The 18,379-nt window shown below is 42.1% G+C and overlaps 1 protein-coding gene across 7 annotated transcripts in view; it reads right to left on the minus strand.

Annotated features, from left to right (window-relative positions):
* Window positions 1-7,467, minus strand: part of KCNC1 (potassium voltage-gated channel subfamily C member 1) — a 124,702-nt gene extending 117,235 nt beyond the window's left edge. For 2 of the 7 annotated variants that reach the window (XM_071558863.1, XM_071558868.1), the window contains exon 1: window positions 6,229-7,465. In XM_071558863.1, the coding sequence (XP_071414964.1) occupies window positions 6,229-6,798 (570 nt within the window). In that variant the 5' untranslated portion in view covers window positions 6,799-7,465. Of the gene's footprint in view, window positions 1-5,903; window positions 6,149-6,228 lie in introns of those variants that run through there. The other 5 variants (XM_071558865.1, XM_071558864.1, XM_071558866.1 and 2 more) reach the window with 4 other exon arrangements.
* Window positions 7,468-18,379: the final 10,912 nt, after the last annotated feature.

The raw sequence follows: 18,379 nt of genomic DNA on the forward strand, positions 1-18,379 counted from the left end.
ATTAATTTGTTATCCTGAACCATACTGCAGGAAAATTCAATTCTATCCTTGAAGTTGGTGGCAATTTTGGCACTGAGTTTCAGTAACAGTAAGGCTGGGCCCTCTGTTGCTGATTTGCTAACATCTCTCCTTATGTTAAAAGGCAATATGTACAGACTTTCCTAAAGTACTACTATAAATATACATGGACCAGTCACGTATTTTTACAAATAAAAAGGATGAATACTTTAAATACTAGACTGCACAACAGAAGGGAAAAACAAGAAGGAAAAATAGTTTTCCTAGTTATAGCGTAATATATCATATTTTTGTGAGCAGTTCTACAACTGAAATGTTATAAATGATCCATGGATCTTTTTATCCTTTGTTTCCTGATATGCCAACAGAGAATACCAGTATTTTGTTGCCTTTTTTTACCCTAACCAAAATAGCAAATGTCAGGAGAAGGGCAAAGAAAATAATTGAAGGCACATAGGGATGGATTAAAGATAGAAGGGACCAAATATGATTCTGAACCCAGTCACTAAATTCATATCGATTTCAGTGGCACCACAGTTACATTTGCCGAAATATTTTGGGATGGTTTAATTTTGAAGTCCTTCCTCATATGGAAATCCCACTCAGCATCGTAGGAGGTGGCAGTGTTAGGAAGGCATATATATGTGCATGCATATGATGGTATGATCCATACAATCACAGCCTTGGCTAAATCAAGTAAATTTTGTAACCTAGAAACATTAAAATTAAGTAAGATTAAAAAAATTTAAATTAAAATGGCAACAGACGCTGTTCTTTTTTAAGATTTTAGAATAATAGAAATAAAATTTGAAATAAGCAAATGGGTTAAAAAAAAGTTCTTGAATTAAAACTGCCAGGTCTGTACTAGGCAGCCATGGATTTGTCAGGTGGATAACATCATCCCTCTCATCTGCCTGTGAGACTGTGACTTCAAAGAGATTTTAAGATGTTCTGGGCAGACATCATATCTTCCTAGGTGTTTCTGATTAACTCAAACTGGTGAAGTCATGATTCTGCATGGCTGGTTTGATATTTTTGTATTTTGTTTTTTGTGTGTGTGTTGGTCTAAAAATGTATTACTTCTGAAGTCAGAGGGACAATTCCCAGGATCTATTGTGTGCCTGCCCCCGCTGTGACCAATTTGATAGGAACTGAATGGGGAACTTGGTGTGAGCAGTGAGCACTTACTAACTGGCACTGAAAAGGCTTCTTTAGTCAGGATGCAGGGAAGACTACCATGCTCACTAATGGGTTATGTAAGGATTTGCAGTCAAAAAAAATAGGAATAAAATGGAATTTTAGGAACTGTATTAATAATGAATGATGGAATGATAGTTAATAGATGTCTGTAATTCCATTATACTACAAGTGCAAGGGAAACTTCATTTAATGTGGAAAGAGGCTCATTTTTCCAGAGCTGTAATGCAGCATGCAGTTAAAATTAGGCTGCCTCGTTAATTGTCAAAGTATATGGTGAGAATTCCTGCAGCCAGCTTCAGTGCAGGATTAGATATGCCTCTGCAGGAGAGACCTTCCAGAAAGGCCCAAGGTGGGAGAGCAGCTCCACCAGGGCGCCTTGGATGCAATCTGTCCCTGAGGAGTGGGGTCCTGGGGGCAGAGGAGGGCGTATGGGGCAGGTCTCATCCTTTTCCTCTCTGCTTATGCTCAGTGGGAGCCCCCAGACCACTGTCTGTGGAATGCTCCCGTGTGAAGTGTGTCCTGCATCAGACAGTTGTGGAGTAAGCTCCCCTTGTGAAGGTGATACTTGTCTCAGTTCCTGAGCTTAGTTGTACTGGGTAGTGGTAAAGAATCAGCAGAATTGCCCCAGCCTCTAATCCTCAAGATAGTATGGTTATTCAGGAACTAGGATCCCATAAACATTCTCATACCTATGGGTTGTAGTTTATAGAGAGAAAATTCAGTTTAAATGAACATAGCAAGGTTGAAATGCTCTTGAATGTATAAAAGAAGGCTGGAAGAAACCCATGGAAAACACCTTTTTCTCATATCTTTACCACTGTCCTTTTTCCTGTCTCCTTCTCAATGTCAGAAACTTGTCCTTCAAAAATCACCCACTGAGGAAAGCAGATTTTTCTGCAGCATGTGAAGGGAAAATGAGGGAAGGGTGAGTGAGTTTTGCCTTTCCTCTTACAGATCAAAGCGGTATAGCATATGCCAGGATAGCAAGTCAAGCTATTGAGGACTTTCCATAGGACCCCCACCAGCTTTTATTTAAAAACAGTAAACATTTTCATTTGGAAGGACTACAAAAGCTTTCCTATGGGGCCATTAATGAAGTTTCACTGTCCAATTTCAATCTGAGCACTAGCACAGAATCTCAGCTGAAAGCTCCTCATTCCCAAACACTGAGTAACGCGAGGAATATGAATTAACACAAACACAACCTTATCCTGCTGGGGAGGAGGAGGAGGAAGGGGGACAAATATGTTAGATACCTGCCTGCCAAGCTCCCCAGGAAGTCAGTGGGAGCTTCACTAGTGGAAGAATAGCATGACCAGACATAAATATAAAGGAGAAAGGATGCCAAGAAAAGTATTTTTCACACATTTGTGTACTGAGAACTTATGAAGTCTAGTAAGTGCAGAGGGCAGGAACTCTCAGATATGCTGCTTTAGAGTACCTCTGTAGCTTTCTTTGGGACCCTATTTCCCCCTTTGAACCTACTTATGAAAAATATATACACGAAGTTGTCTGATAATGCAAAAAAGACAGTTCTAATGAGCTTTAAAGAAATGTCTCGCCAATTTAGGGGCACAATATCCATTGATATGTAGTGATATTTAGCTGCCTGACCAGATGCTTTTGACAATCCTCCTGGATGTTGTCTATCTACATACACTCCCAGTATCTCTGCAAATCAGATCTTTTCCATCACCTTGTCTGTTACTCTGTTCAGACCTCCAAGTCCCAGAGTTTGCCTCTATCCAAGTGTGGATTCTTTAAGTTTAGGAGAAGTACACTACCTGTTTATATTACTAAAGTAATCTGTGATTTGAAACAAACTACCTTTTTTATTACAGATATAGGTGATGATGCAATTTTTGGAAGTGTTTCATCTTTTTAGAAAGAAGTACATTAGTTAAAAATTAGTGTATAGAAAACTAGAATTTAATTAAAATCAGCCACTATTGTTTTAACAAGAAACTGGGACTATGTTGCACCTAAACACAAAAGATTAGTGACTGGGAGCTTTGCTTTATCAAAGTCAGTTTCGAAATAAACAAAATTTGCCGAGTTAGCTGATTTTGCCTGACATACACAAGTGCACTTCCAGTCTTCCCTGGCTGTCTACAATGAGATCAGATGTAATTTAGTATGAGTCAGGTGCAGGTGAGGCAAAACAGTCAAATATACTTGTATTTGCAAGCAGTGCCCATCAAAATCCTCCAAGAACGGCTAGATTTGAGTAAATGCTGAGCTGTTCATAGACAGTTCCTAAACATTCACTGACTTAGCATACCAGGTAAGAGACCAGAGGAATCTTGCTTTATACTGATATGCAGGTTTTCATTAAATCTTAATGTTCAGAGACTGTATTCCTTTTACTTGCCCAAGTGTAACAATATAATGGTTATGTAAACTGGTGCTTACATTAAGATGTTATTTTGACATGCATTTTGGTGCCATAACTAAACACCAAACATATATAACAACCATCCTTAGTACAGGTCTCAGTTCCCCTTAAGAAGAGAAATGTTTGTGATTTTTTTTTGACAAAATGGCAATGTGAATTTAGAAATACACTGAAATACAGTTTGTAATTGAAAGTAGCATACATAATTAAAAGAGAGGTAACAGCAGATTTGTCGCCTGACTCTAATAATAATTGCTTTAGTATACCATTCACTTGTTAATGACGCTATCAATTGTTTACTGTAAATTAGCTATTGTGAGCTTGAGGTTTTTTTGCAATGTCTGTGTTAGGTTACGGGAGAATAAATCAAACTCCCATCTCTTTTAACATCCATAACTATAACGTATGGCTTTATTAGAAAATGTTAAGTGTCTTACAATGTCTTCTTAATGGACAGTGTGTGCATGTGTTGATGATGAAAGCCATCTTCCTTCATGCAAAATATTAATCCATACGGCCTCTGTCTCCATAGATACAAGCTAATCATATTTAACCCACAAAATATTCAGTGTACACCTTGCCCAAATTCATATTTATCTAGCTTAACAATTCTTTAAGGAAAGAACAAATTAGAGGTAAATCAGGACTTGAATTCTAACAGGTGATTGTGAATAAGTGGTATATAATCCACTGCAAAAAAAAAACAAACAGAAAAAAACCCAAATCACTTTTAAAAACACCTACTGCTAAATGAAAGTACCTTAGAGAATTAGAAAATGGACTCTATATCCTCCTAGAATTTCAGTTTGTGCATCACAAAACCTCTTAATATTGGTTACAGATTTTTGTCCTTCCACTAAATATCATAATGCCTCCAGGCAGAAGGGTGTTTTAGCCTCTGTGTCCTTTTCACTGGGACAACATTATCCCTCTGGCTTTTGAACCACTTCACAAAATCTTGGACAAGCACGCTGCTTTGACTTGAAATGTGTTTTACCAACAGATTCCTGTGTACTAGAGAGATCTACTATTCAAACCAATGCCTGCTAACACTTGATTAATGGAAACCAAGCCTTCCCCTCTCTGTTTCCATGTTCCTTTGTCAGAAATCAGGGATTTGAAAGCTGCAGTTCAACACAACATCTTTTCATATTCTGGTAAATATTTTATTATTCCTTTATCCCCTATGCTATTTAAAGAAATTCATTTAAAATATGAGCTCCTTTGTTCAGGGAGGAAGTCTCCAAAGGGTATACAAACAAGAATCTTTAGAAATGCAGCAAGATGTAACTCCAGGCTCTGCTCCAGCTTTCCCCATTCATTCAGTTTGCATACCTGGCATCTCCCTGCTGGAGATCTCTGCTCAGACCGAAAGTCTCCAGGAGCTGCTATTCCATCACCCATTCATACATGACCAGCTCACTGCATTTCCACTTCTCTTTTCTCCATCCATCCAATTTTCTCCCTAATCTGGTCTCACTTCTTTGATCCTCCTTAGAAACATGGATCATTCTTCCTCAGCAAAGCACCAATCATCCCTACTGAGGGCTGGCAACAATTAAGCTGTAACAAAGGTACATTTAAGAGAGGAATAAAACCTATGCATAGCAATGTCTTTGTGAAGGCACTATCCTTCATCTGTTTTCCTGCTTAATCAGTATGGGTATCTTGAGGTTAATTCTGCTGCTTTTTCCTAAAGTAAATGTTTTCATTACTTTTGATTTCAGGAGCAGAATCAGGCCTTCAATAATGTAATTACCCTCGTATTTCATAGCACGAACGGTGCCTACTTAAAGGAGTCGGCTGACTGTTAGAGACCACCTTTATCCACAGCTATGCTGTGAACTGCACCAGTGTGCATCCTTTTTCCAAAACAACTGCAGGGACCACGCGGGGAGGAGTTGTCCTTCAGTACCAAGCAAGAAACCTGTCAAACAGTGTGTTCCTTCAACATCAATGAAACCTTCTCCTCTGATTAATACTTTTGCATTTTCCACAAGGGAAAAAGACAGAGTGAGGAGCTAAATGGGCAACTGCATTATCCATTCTCAGAGAAGAAAGATCATAAATATTTAACTTGGTATGTATGAGAAAAGAGAAGGAACAGACTTCCTTTCCAGTCCAGGCTGAGAAACTCTCCAAATCACCATGTCCTCCAGGGACTGCCTGCTCCCATGATCATTTCTCCGTCTCGTAAAGGGAAGAGAGCCCTCAAAAGAGAGCTGGACAAGGCGTCTCTCTTTACTGGGGCATGACTGACTGTAAAAATCTATGCATAGAGGGAAATTACCTGGTACAATGGAGATCTCCCTGGCCCATGAATGGGACCCTGACCCAAGCTGTGAAGTTTTAGGAGCCTGTTAGAAAATAAGGGTCTCTGGAAGCCCACATATGAGTACACAAACTCATGCCTTGGTGTCCACTCATGCTCCATACATGAGGCCTGCTTGAGAGCGTGGGTTACAGCCCTGTAGCCCCTGCATGACTTTTGTATGGCCACACACATGGATGGCTGCTCTGCTCTGACAGTGGAGATAAACCTGATGATGCTGGAAGGAAGTGGGACTGCAGGGAGGTTCGAGTGTTTTGATGAGGGTGCTGATGGCATAGCTTACCCTTGCATATCTGGAGGAGTAGGGATCCTCAAAGAGTGCCCAGATGCGGGGCTGCCACCGTCTCCAGAAGCCCCCAGACCTGCCATCTGGGGAGTCACTAAGTGCTAGGCGTTTTGTCATCTCCAGCTCATCTTCACCATCACCAGAGTCTCCGGTGCCATCTATGTCTCCGTCCTCAGCACTGCTATCCAGGGGCGCCCCACCAAAGCTGTCCAGAGCCTCTTCAGCGTCGCGGTGCTGCCGGTAGGTCATCCAACAGCAGGGCTCCACATCGGTCTCATCGATGCCCCAGAAGGCCAGCTCCTCCTCATACAGGGGCCCGCACACGTCGGCGGGGCAGTGCAGCTTGCCAGTGCGGTAGTAATTCAGGATGTGGGCGAAGACGCCCGGGTGCCGGTCAAAGAAAAACTCATCCGTGCGGGGGTCATAGTCGAAGTGGCTGTGGGCATCGGGCTCAGCGATCCAGGCCAGCCGCGTGCCGGGCAGGGTGCGCAGGGTGCTGCGGTAAGTCTGGTGCCTAGTCCCTCCCACGTTGATCACAATGCGGTCGCTCTCGTCGCCCTGGCCCATCTCGTCTCTTATTAGGCATGTCGCAGACTCATCCAAGCAAGCACGGCAGGCAGCAAGCCCGTAAGGCTGCTGGGCGGCAGTCGGTGCCTAACCCGAGCCCCGCTCCGGGCCCGCGGGGGCGAGGGGCTCCGGCCAGCCCCGCTCCCCCGGGGCCGCTCCGAGGCGCTGCCGGTGGCGGTGGCTCCCGGCGCTGCGCCGCCTCCGTCTGGAGTCAGACGCTCGGGGTCCGCGGCAGCTGCAGCCGCGGCGGAGGGGCAGGGGCAGGGGGGGCCATGCTCCGGGAGCGCGGGCGCTGCGGTGCCGGAGGGGGAGGGCCCTTCCCTGGTTGGACGTGGCCAAAAGCACAGGCTATCAAAAAAAAAAAAAACAGAGAGAAAAAAGGGGGGTGGGGGGCGGAAAATCGCGGCGCTGCCCACAGGTGCGCGGGGCTGTAGAGCGCTGGTGCTGGCTGCAGCCCCCGCGGGGTCGGCGGGGCTGTGCCCGCGCCCCTCCCGGCGCTGCGGGGCTGGGGCGCCGCCGGTGCTGAAGGGACAGCGCCGCGCTCCCGCCGCGCCGCCTCCGCCCCTGCGCCCGGCCGGCCCGGGTCGAGCGCTGCCGGTGCGGGCGGCGGGACCCGCGGCGCTGCCGCTGCTCCTCCCGCCTCTCCTCCTGCTGCCGCCGCCGCCGCTGCTGCCGCCGAGCTCGGTGCAACCCGCCGGGCACCGCCGCGCAGGCGCTGCTCCTGCCCGGGTCCTAGCGCCGGCCGCGCCCCCCCCCCGGCCCCGCCGCCCCTCGGCCACCGCGTCCTGTGCTTCCCCACGGCTGCCGGCACAAGGATGTCTGCTACGGTACACAGGGTTGGAAGGAGAGCGCCTCTTCCCCCCCGCTCACCTCTCGCATCGCCCGCAGAGGGAAGTCCCCACTGCGGGGTCCTCTTCGGGAGGCGGTGGGTGCCCGGCGCAGCCCCGCGCTCGGCTCTGAGCAACCCTCTCAAGCAGCACTGAAGTGAGTCATGGCTGTGCTTGTCCTGCGTGACCTGGACTCGCCGAAAGGCAAAACTGAAGATCTCCGCAGGCATAAATTTCTCACATTAAGAGCAGGGTTGTCATGTCGCGCTTTTACATGGTCCTACACACCTGTTCCACTTCTCCATCTTTTCTTCTGTTTTTCCTACTGTTCACTTATTTCTTTCCTAACACCTGTGTTGGTAAGAAGTTGTGGCTTGGGTTTGTGTAGTTTATTCTTTTTTGTTCTCATTCATTCACAATGCCAAGGAAAGTTTTCAAAAAAAATTCAGTTCCTACTTTGGGAAGAGTAGCAGGAATATGGTTGTGTGGAAGGGAAATAACAGAGGTATGTAGACACATTCTGTGTTTTGTTTTATTTGCTGTCAGCATCTCAGGAGGAATGGGCTTACGGGAGAGCATGGAGAGCTGACCCATTGTGGATTGATCATGGGAGGTCACGTCATGATGACTGGATAGGGCAGAGAAAGATATGATTGAAGAGTACATGGTTAGGGAATGGTGCTGGAGAGCAGGTGTTATAGGAACAACACGATGCTTAACAGAAGAGTGTAGACTAGGGGAATGCAGATAGATTGAGCTTTGATGTAGGAACAGCAGGTGAGGAACAAGTGGAAGGCTGTCAAGGAGCAAGTGGTGTGGTCAGGTTTGTGAGAGGAGGTGTTTGGCCACCCACAGCTTCTCTGAGTTGCAAAGAAGTGTTACGTGTTTGGGATGCAGAGAAGAAAACTTTGCATTAGCTGTGGTAGGAAGTTCCAAAGTGGTCTAAACAGCAGATTTGTCTGTGGAAATGGTAACAGACTGGTCTTGAAGCTGGTGGGTTAGAAGGAAGGCCTGGGACCTAGTGCTATTTGCACATGACTCTTGGGAAAAGGAACAGAAGACAGTAGGAATTGGAGTATGTTCCTGGTGTCAGCAGCTTTGAAAGTGAAAAGGGAAAGCGAGGCTAAACCAAGGCAACTCTGCATTCTGGCTAGCAAAAACTGATGACAAAATCTCCAGGAAGAGATGCCAGACAGCCACTTGAGAATTGGGACTGAACAGAGGCAGAAAGGTTGATGACAGAGGGAGAATATGAGAATCACAAGTACAGAAATGCTTTCTAAAGTCCTTGAGAGCTGCCAGCCAAAGGGCACAGGCGAAGAAGAGGGCAGGCCTGTGAACCCAAGCCTGTCCTTAAGAAAGGAAAGGAGGGTTTTGACTCACTGACAGAAATAATACATATGAAAATTATTTTGTAATCATAGTAAGTCACTACTATTAAGAATATTAGATCTAAGGATCAATGGAAAAGCACTGTAGAGTAGGTTCTGAGTTATGAAGGCTGAGGAAGGCACATAACCCAGGAAAGAAGTTAAGGGCCTCTTAATCCTAGGCTAGTGAGTCCTTCTGGTCACATCCCAACTCTAGAGGCTCTTTCCCAGCATGGTAGCTCCTGCCTTCCATGTTACCTTACGGACCCATAAATGATTCCTCTTCAGAAATTTCTGTGTTAGGAACTAACGTGACTGTGGGCATGAAAGGGATATCTGAGGAACTAAAGGAGAGTGGTACAGGATTTTAGAAGTCATCTGGAAGTATATGTTAAAAACTAGAAAGCTTGTTTAAAGGTAGTTTTTGTGGACTCAGGTGAGGAGGCCATGCTTAAGTGACATGCAAGGGTTTCTTTGAAGGTACTAAAACTGTAATTGAAAAAGGAGTGTTTGTAGAGACAGAAGAGTTGGATATTTCACAGGACATGGTTGAGGGCCCCAGATCAGATTCATGGGCAAGTGGGAGCTTGTGAGATCTGGAGCAAGTTAGCTACTGAAATGGAAGGTCTTTCAGTAGAAATATAAATTAGAATATGAAGTTTATTTTGATGTGGAAAAAGAAAGATAACATCACATTTGAGGCTTATATTGAGCCTTGAGAGGGAGAGTTTAGAAAATAATTATTTAATAAGGATCATGGCACAAAATAACTGCATATTAAGACACAAAGGCTTTGCTTTGCGTGGTAGATTATAGCAGGGTTTGCATTTATTTGATTAGTGATAGCTGATACCATCACATAGGTGGTTGTTGGTTTGCATGAAATGAAAGTTTTAATACAGTCTAGCAAAGTGTTGCTTTAAGCTTGCCATGTAGTTACATAAAGTTCTAGTTTAATTTTAAAAAATAATTTTCTATGATTAGAAATGTTTGGACTATGATGGACAAAACAAATCAACTAATTTTCCAAGATCTAATTTGCAGACAGAAAATTTCCATAGAATTTTGGTCAATCCCAAACTGTACAGTGGCATTTCTGTTCTCCTCGTCCCACTGAAAAATAACAATATTACAATTGCTTTTTATTCTGGTTTATATTTGACATCTTTAAATCTTAAAACATCTGGTTTATATTTGACATCTTCAAGGAGGACTTAACGTGAAGGTGGATGTGCAAGTCCAGGGATTAACTAGTTTTACTGTGATACTGCCTGTCATTTTAATTTAACTTAGTAATTAACCTTACTAAGTTTTACATGTTAAAAAGACCTAAGCCAGATTTAATAGTGCTGGGAAATCTCTATAGGAGGCATGGAGTTGGTAGGTTATCCCAATAGTTCACAGTCTGTTTGAAAAAGGATTCTAGTGTAGCAGCAGCAGGTGGTGGTGTCAGAATTTTTAAAAATGCATTAAAAGCCATTAGCCTTGGAAATGCATTTTGTTTCCTGAGTTCATTCTAATAACTGGTGAGAGATTTTGATGATCATCTTTGTTGATCTGGGTCTGAGCAAAACCTGGCGTAAGTGCGGAAAGTAAGCTGTACAACTACTACCCAGGAGAGTATATATGCTCTTTGAGCAGTCCTTAGTCATTTGGCCTGCTTACAACCTTAGCTGTTCTTATAAATCAACGTTTTTAATGGTGACAGTGGAAGAATATCTTTAAGTCATAGATAAATTTTGGGTTTTAAACCACTGTGTAGCAGAAAAAGAGAGGGAGTCCCCTTACTAATTTTATCACTTGTGTTAGGTCACCTTACTGTCTCCTGTATTCTGATGACACAGGAAGACTAAGTCCTTCTTTCACCTCTGTATCTGGTGTACTGCGATCACCTTTGCTGCCCTATACTTCAATATCTGCAGGGTAATCATATACAGTGAAAGGCAGATTGTCTAAATTCTGTCTACAAATGAAAAAGCAGCTAATACGGGTTCACTCTTGTTAATCTCTCTGTTCTCTACTTACTGCTTTAGCTGAGAACTGCAGTGATTTTTGTCTAACTCTAAAGGAGCTTTCTTCTCAATGTGGGAAATGACTGAGCATATATTCCCTAATATTCCTAAACTTAGTAACTGATAAATTTGAAGTGAAATTTTAACTATATTTTAAAATTATTTTTATTTTTGTATGAAGACATTTTTACCACTTACAGAAGATGCTGGATTGACAAAATTGTATACACACAGAAAAGCACATAAGGAGCTTTATGCTTTGATGCTCTACTAGTGTATCAAGAGGACCTGATTCTATACACCTCTTTAGCCTCTTCCTTCACTGAGGTTCCCAAGGAGGAGACCAACAATGGTGACGGCTAACAAAGCTCTCACTATTGAAATGTAAGCCTAGCTCTGAGTTTATCAGTTTATCTTCAAAGAAAAATGTTGACAAGTAGTAACAATATGAAGAGGGAAAAGGGGTGTTGAGAGAAGCTGTGACTTTGTGCACAACTATGAATGTAAGTGAAGAACACATTCAAAATGCTTTAAAGCTGGAGGAAGCTTTATAATTATAAGCTCAAAACAAAAGGCAGCCAGGGCTGTAATTCAGCCTGTGCTCTCTTGCATTAAACTCATGACAACTCAACAGTATTTTTGTGCAGGTCTTTATCACTTTTAGATTACATCATGCTGTGAATTGCTCTGTCTATTAACATTGATCATTGTAAATCATTTAGTTTGAGGTCTTCAAATGGAAAGCTCTGATGCACTTCAGCATGCAATGTACTCTCTTTGACCTTGAAAATAATTTTGAAATAAAGCAACTGCAATTGTATAGATGATATTACTTTCATGAAAGGTTACATTTAGCCTTTAGAATTGTCATTGGTTGAAAGCCTTCCATAGAATGAAAGAGAATGGAGGAGGAAATTGTGGGTTGGTGCTTGTTGTTGACTGAGGGAGTCATAGAGATGCTGCATGTCTGAAGAGCTCTGTAGCCCAAAGAAGTCATGATGCTTTTAAAGACAGTAACCAGAGCAGCAGAAGTTATGACTAAATGCTAGTTCCTGTACTTTTATATCTAGATTTTGTCATTCTTAATTACCTCAGTTTTGCTTGAATATGTACCTAATTTTCATTCATGTTTTTCAACTGTTGCTTGGCTTTGCTTTGAGCTGAGAAGTATTTACTGTTCTCTGCCTGCTGAGTTGCATTTATTTTTCAGCCACTTGTGCTGGGCTGGCATTTGTGAGTGAAGGTTTTTCTTGATTAGCAAATTCCTTTGGGATCCTTCAGAAAGTGCATATCAAACTGTGAGGTAAATGCAAGTTGCTCTGGAAAAAAATGGAAGTAATATTGTGACATGTTAGAGATCACCATTGGTCTTTACACACTCCATTAACTAAGAGAAACTCCTACCTGAATCCATTTGGTTTTGCTGAAAATTTGTGGGAGACAGAACTGAGCAGATACAAGATGGAGATGGTGCACATGAGCAAGGGAAGGTGGTGGAAGGAGTGTTCTGCTGCTTGCTAAAGGACTATGGGTGTCTCCAAACTGTTTTTTTCTTGTAGAGAAAGGGAAGACTGCTCCTTCCTGGCAAAAAGGGCAATAAGCACTGCAAACAACTGTTGAGTTTTCTGTCGCACCCCCAGCACCTGCTTGAATCCAGCATGTAGCTGGAATGGGTCAGGCACCGCGGTTCTCTTGGAGCACATCCTCTAGTCAAGACTGTAGTAGAAGTGTCAGGATTTGTCTTTGGTGAGGCATTCACCAAACAGAAATAATTGTTCCTCAAGAAACCATGGGTCTAAATCACAGCAAAATCTGCTTTAAGTATCTGAAATTAGGCATACAGCTTGGCCAATGTGCCTCTTTGTTACAAAGCAGAATTTTAGGAAGGGTATAGGTTTGTCTCTTGCCTTGTTCTGCCGATCTAGGTGTGATCCAGCAAAAAAAGCAGCTGGTGATCAGGCAAATTCAGCTTACAGAGTTGGAAATTTCATGTCAGTTCGTAACAAAAACATGCTCATAGAAGCTGGTAAACATGTGTTACTATGAGCTGAGAGCAGTCATCCTGAGGGCTCAGATCTACATTTCTAAAAGAATACACATAGGTCTGAACTATTTGACTCCTATCACATACTATGACTAGAATTGCAGAAAGGGATTTATCATATTAGATGATATGGTTTGGGGAGTCCTAAAAGGTCCCTGACTGCTTTAGACTGGTCTAGGCAGCTTTTTCTGAAAAAAACCCCCAACCTCTGCTAATGCTGCTACTATGTTTTTAAAAGCTCAGCCAATTTGCAGGTACATGAACATAACAACAGACACAAACACATAGATACAGACATATGTATTTCACATCTACTATATACAGAATACAGAACAGGAGGTGCTAGTCTTTTCTTGAAAGTGTATATTTTTCATTTAACCACCAAAAAAAAAAAAGAAAAATTAGGATCTGTTTCTGACTGAGGAATATAGAACATGCTCCATTTTATACAATGTATGTGCTTGCCCATCACCTGACAATTTCTCTAATACATCAAAATAATTAGAACATTTCTTTCTTCTGTTTTTGTTTTTTAACTGAAATGAGAACTTTATATTTGTGGAATGATTCACTTTTCACAGCTGTTATTACTTCTTCAGCCTACTCTGAGTTCACAATAGTAACTGAAATGTTCTCAGACAAGCAGATGGGAAAATGGTCTGTAAATCTTTATTGTTATAAACGATTTGTAAAACTTTAGATGTTGAAAGGTAAGAGTAGTTTAAATAAATCTTAACAATGCTGACTCAAAGGTTTAAAGCATTCCTTAAATCTCTTGATTAACCCAGCTTCTCAATATTTGACATGAATCAATAACTCTGAGATGTCTTTGCTGTTCTTCAGCTTTGTAAATACTTACGCAGCCATCCCATGAAATGTGAAATTTAATCCTATTGAAGTAATTATTTGTGTGCTGCATATGAAGAGATATAAAGTATAATAGTTCTAGTGATGCTAGTTAAATAACAGGCACTAAGGATGAAATCTGCTGCATTTCTTTTGTCAATAACCAGGATTTGTACAATATAAGTGTGAGTGAATGGAAAGCAAAATCCACCTTCTGTCACAAATCTTGGGCCAACTGCTGGGAATCCAGGTTTCCTGATCCTGTCTCATGCCTAGATCTGTGGCTCAGCATTGGCAGCAGCCTTTTGTTCCAGTTAAATGAGGTGTTGAGAGCTAGATCAAAGCAAATAGCAAAGGGGTAGCCTCTATTAGCTAGTCCTCAGCCTTTCCTTTTTGGGATTTACTGTAACGAATGGTCTCTGTGCTCCAGGAAGCAGGGCATGCTCTATCCGGAGTTTTCAGGACTTGGGAAAGCCTTCTGTAGGAATCTCAGTGCAGAAGGGTTGTACCAGGCCTCCAGATTGTGGCTGGGATTCCAAGTAGCATATAAAATTTGCAGTAGGTTTGTATTTAAATGGTTTAGCTTAAGTTTGTACCTATGACACTGCATTTTAGTCATTGTTGACTGATTCAGTCTGATTCATTTGTGGATTCTGTCACATTGTGCAGTTCTAGTCTTTGCCTCTAGGTAAACTGGCAGTAGAAGGGATTAGGGAATAATGAGTGAGCAGAGAAAGATCACAGTGGGAGAAGATATTCAGAGTTGGCCAACAAGAACTCAGAAGTGGGTCTTCCTTCAGTTATGCTCTGCTCTTATGCAGAATTGGACCTTTCTGTTCTTCTAGGATGGATTCTCATACCATAAGAGAGCCCACAATAGCGTGTTTACTGGCTTTTCCATGAAGGAATGAGGAGAAAGTGGCATCCAGTTCTTAAATCCACAATAAAAGCCTTTTTTTTATCTTTGAAACTTTTCAACTATAATAAAAGTAGATGTCTACAGTTTCTTTTAAAATTGTTCTCCAGCTATAGTCATCCTGCCCATTAAAAACGTGGAGAAAAAGATTGCATGTGCTGTAATAATTCAAGATGTGGGCAGTGGTACTTCTTATTTGCTTTATTATGCCAAACCCTGAAGAACTCTTCATTATATGGAAAGGTCTTCATGCAAAAGTACTACAATGGTGTTTCTGTGGCCCAGTTTGACCACTGCATAATCCAAGCAGAGGGGTGTATGCTCTGAAGGACAATGCACCACAGACAAGGTGATGTGGGAAGTTAATGAAATTACTATCAGTTTTCATGAGTGTATGCTTATACAGCCCTTAGGAGGTGTTTTCGCCTATATATCCACAAGTATACTTTGAGTTAGGGCAAAATCCAGATGAGTGTATTTGGGTTACTAATGAAACCTTCTTCAGCTTTGTTTCCAAGTTATGTTGTACTCCTGTCATATTGAGTATTTCTGTCCACCCAGTCTGACTGAGTAGGATATGCAGAATGCTGCTTATATTTAGATATGTACTTTCAGGTAGTTTGGAAGAAAAAAAAAAGGATGTTTTGCTTCATTCTGGCCAATTAAGGTTCGTCTGTAGATATCAAGCTAACAAGTACGTAAATAGCAATAGGATAAATTAATAGAGGAACCTTATGTCCACAGATATTTACTCAGTCAATCATTCCTGAAGGCTCAGCTGCAAGTCTGGAAACACAACCACTGGTGTCTAAATTAGAAAATGTAATTTTTTTTTCTCTTTCTACACTTTGTGTTTTATCACAGAAACAAACAAAAAAAAGGCCATGGATAATGGTCATGGAGTGCTTGAAGGGCATATGTCTGCCCTTATCACAAAGCGAAGATAGGTCAGATGTGTTTAGCTACAAAACATACCTGCAGGCATCACTATGTACCTAACAGCTGTGAGGATTAAGTGATCTGATCAATCTTTTCTGTGTCTCTTTTTAATAATAATTATTTGTTCTTAAAAGAAGGAATAACATTTTGTCATCCACATCTGAGGAATAGCTTTTCTGTTGTTTGGGATTTTTTTTCCTTTGATCCACAGCAGAACTTAGAATTCTTACGGCAAAAAAAGGCCAGAGAGCAGACGAGGTGAAATGACAGATTCGGGTAAAACATGAGCAGCCAACTCACAACAAGCAAGTTCATTGCGTGACAATCTTTCTGCACTTCCCTAGGGACTGAACAGAATGGTTCAAGAAAGAGCAGATGGAAACAGCTGCCAACAGATGAGTGCTGGAATGGATTCAAGCCACGCTACTTGCTGGAACTTGAGAGTTTGTGATGGCCTGAGCTTACCCAATCACATGTATGTAAGATTTAAAATCAGTCAGTTCTTAGCTATAAGGACTAGAAAGAAAACACCATTGTGGTAAAAAAGACACATACAGTGTATTCTCTGAACAAGCCACCAGAGCTTATTGCCCAGAGAAGTCCTACGGCGAGAGGAATCTTTTAAGCTGTGGTTGTGGATAGTACTAAAGATAAAAGAACACCACTAATGTATTTTTCGTGAACGTGTCTTGCTTCATAATTCCTTCATTTGAGATGGTTGTTTCTCTTGACCTTGAGCTAAGAATTAACAGGTGGGAAAAAGATAAATTTAGGAAATCTAGTGATGCAATGCTGATACTTTTATGTCTTCTTGCATAATTTCTATCATACCATAAAGGATAATAAATGGCAAAAGCTAAAGTGTCCTTGGCAATCAAACAAACAAAACAGCACCCTGTGATATTTTTACCTTTGTTTCCCCTCACCACACACACTTTTTACTCCCACAGAGCTTGAAGTATTAACCCAGCATGTTAATTTATTTCTTCCAGAGTTGCGCTGACCATTGCGTTTAACATCTCTCTTGGAAGTACTTCAAACTAAATGGCTGGCTCTATCTCTAGCTTTGTTAATTAGGCACATTACTTTGTTGCTTTTTTTCATACTGCTTAATGTAACTGGCATTTGAGAAGCTTTTGAAAAGCGTGTTTGGGACTACTTTTTATGCAGCTGGCTTTCAACTGCAAGCTGTTTGAAGCTGTAGTTCTGTAGAGGACAGCCTTTCAGAGTGTAGGGCATATGTGCCTAGCACATACCATGCTTCCTTTGCAAAAGGAACAAAGAGATGTAAGTATGGCCTGTTCCAGACAGAGGAACATGTGTGACTCTTGTACCACCCTGGATACATTTGTATTTCTATGGTATTAGATCTGTAATGAGAGCTTCACATGCCGTTTGAAGAACAGGTCTCCCTTTACAAGCTGGCTTATGAATGCTTTTCTGAATGACAGTCTTCATCCCAGCAACCTTTAGGCAACACATAGGAATACCTTGCCATATAGACACAAAAAGCCCGTGGGTTTTCACATAAAAGTGCATTTTTGAGCATCCATACTCAAACCACGAGTTTGGGCTTACTGTGATAATTCCAACATATAAGGGTACCAATACTGTGTCAACTGCCAATAAGACTGATGAATTTACACTGGGTAGGAATTTGGCTTAACTTCAGTTGTCTTGGTGTGCAATGATACTCTGTACCTGAATTGAGGAAGAATTAGATATGAAAGTTTAGGAAAAATGAAAATGCGCTAAAGATGTCCTAGGCCTCTTTTTCGTGGAAATGCTGCCCTCCGGTGGCCTAGAGGGCCTACACACTGCTAGTTTGTAATGTACTTCCCTTTTACACTGCAGCAAGGAGCAGCAATCACAAGTACCTCTTAGTACCACAGGCACATGGATTGTGTTGGCTCCAGCCTCAGGAAACCCACAGGTGGCATAAAAAAGTAAAGACATTCGTAGCAGAAAGGTATTTCTTTATTTGGTTTAGTATTCAGAAGTAAAGTATCAATGTGAAAGAAAGGAATGTTATATGGCCAAAGCATAAGGTAGATGATCTTTATGTAGTCCCCTCTACACTTGCTTACCTTTCCCTTGCATGGCTTCAAATGATCTTTCCAAATGGGAGGGCTCTTTGCTATTCTATATTTGTGTGCTAGATGTGAGTTAAAATTAATCATAGAATGGTTGGGGTTGGAAAGGACCTTAAAAGATCATATAGTTCCAATCCCTCTGCCATGGGCAGCGACACCTTTCACTAGACCAGGTTGGTCAGAGCCCCATCCATCCCTCTAATCATCTTGATGACCCTCCTCTGGACTCACTCCAACTGGTCAAGGTTTATCCTGTGCCGGGGACCCCAGAGCTGGATGCAGCACTCCAGGTGGTGTCGCACCAGAGCAGCGTGGGACAATCACCTCTCTCCATGTGTTAGCCGTGATTTGTGACCTGCTGAGGGACTTGGTCACCAGAGAGTTGCATCATGGTCTCACTGTCATCTCCTCTTCCTGTACATCTGCCACACCTGCCTCCTGGTAAGCAAACTGCCTCCCCCAGGACCATTGCTCACAGCAAAGGCCATATAACACCTCCAAATACCTTCCATTTCCTCTCTCCCTTTTGTCTTT

The sequence above is a fragment of the Pithys albifrons genome, chromosome 6 (assembly GCF_047495875.1).
Source record: "Pithys albifrons albifrons isolate INPA30051 chromosome 6, PitAlb_v1, whole genome shotgun sequence".
In the NCBI taxonomy this organism is placed as follows: Eukaryota; Metazoa; Chordata; class Aves; order Passeriformes; family Thamnophilidae; genus Pithys; species Pithys albifrons.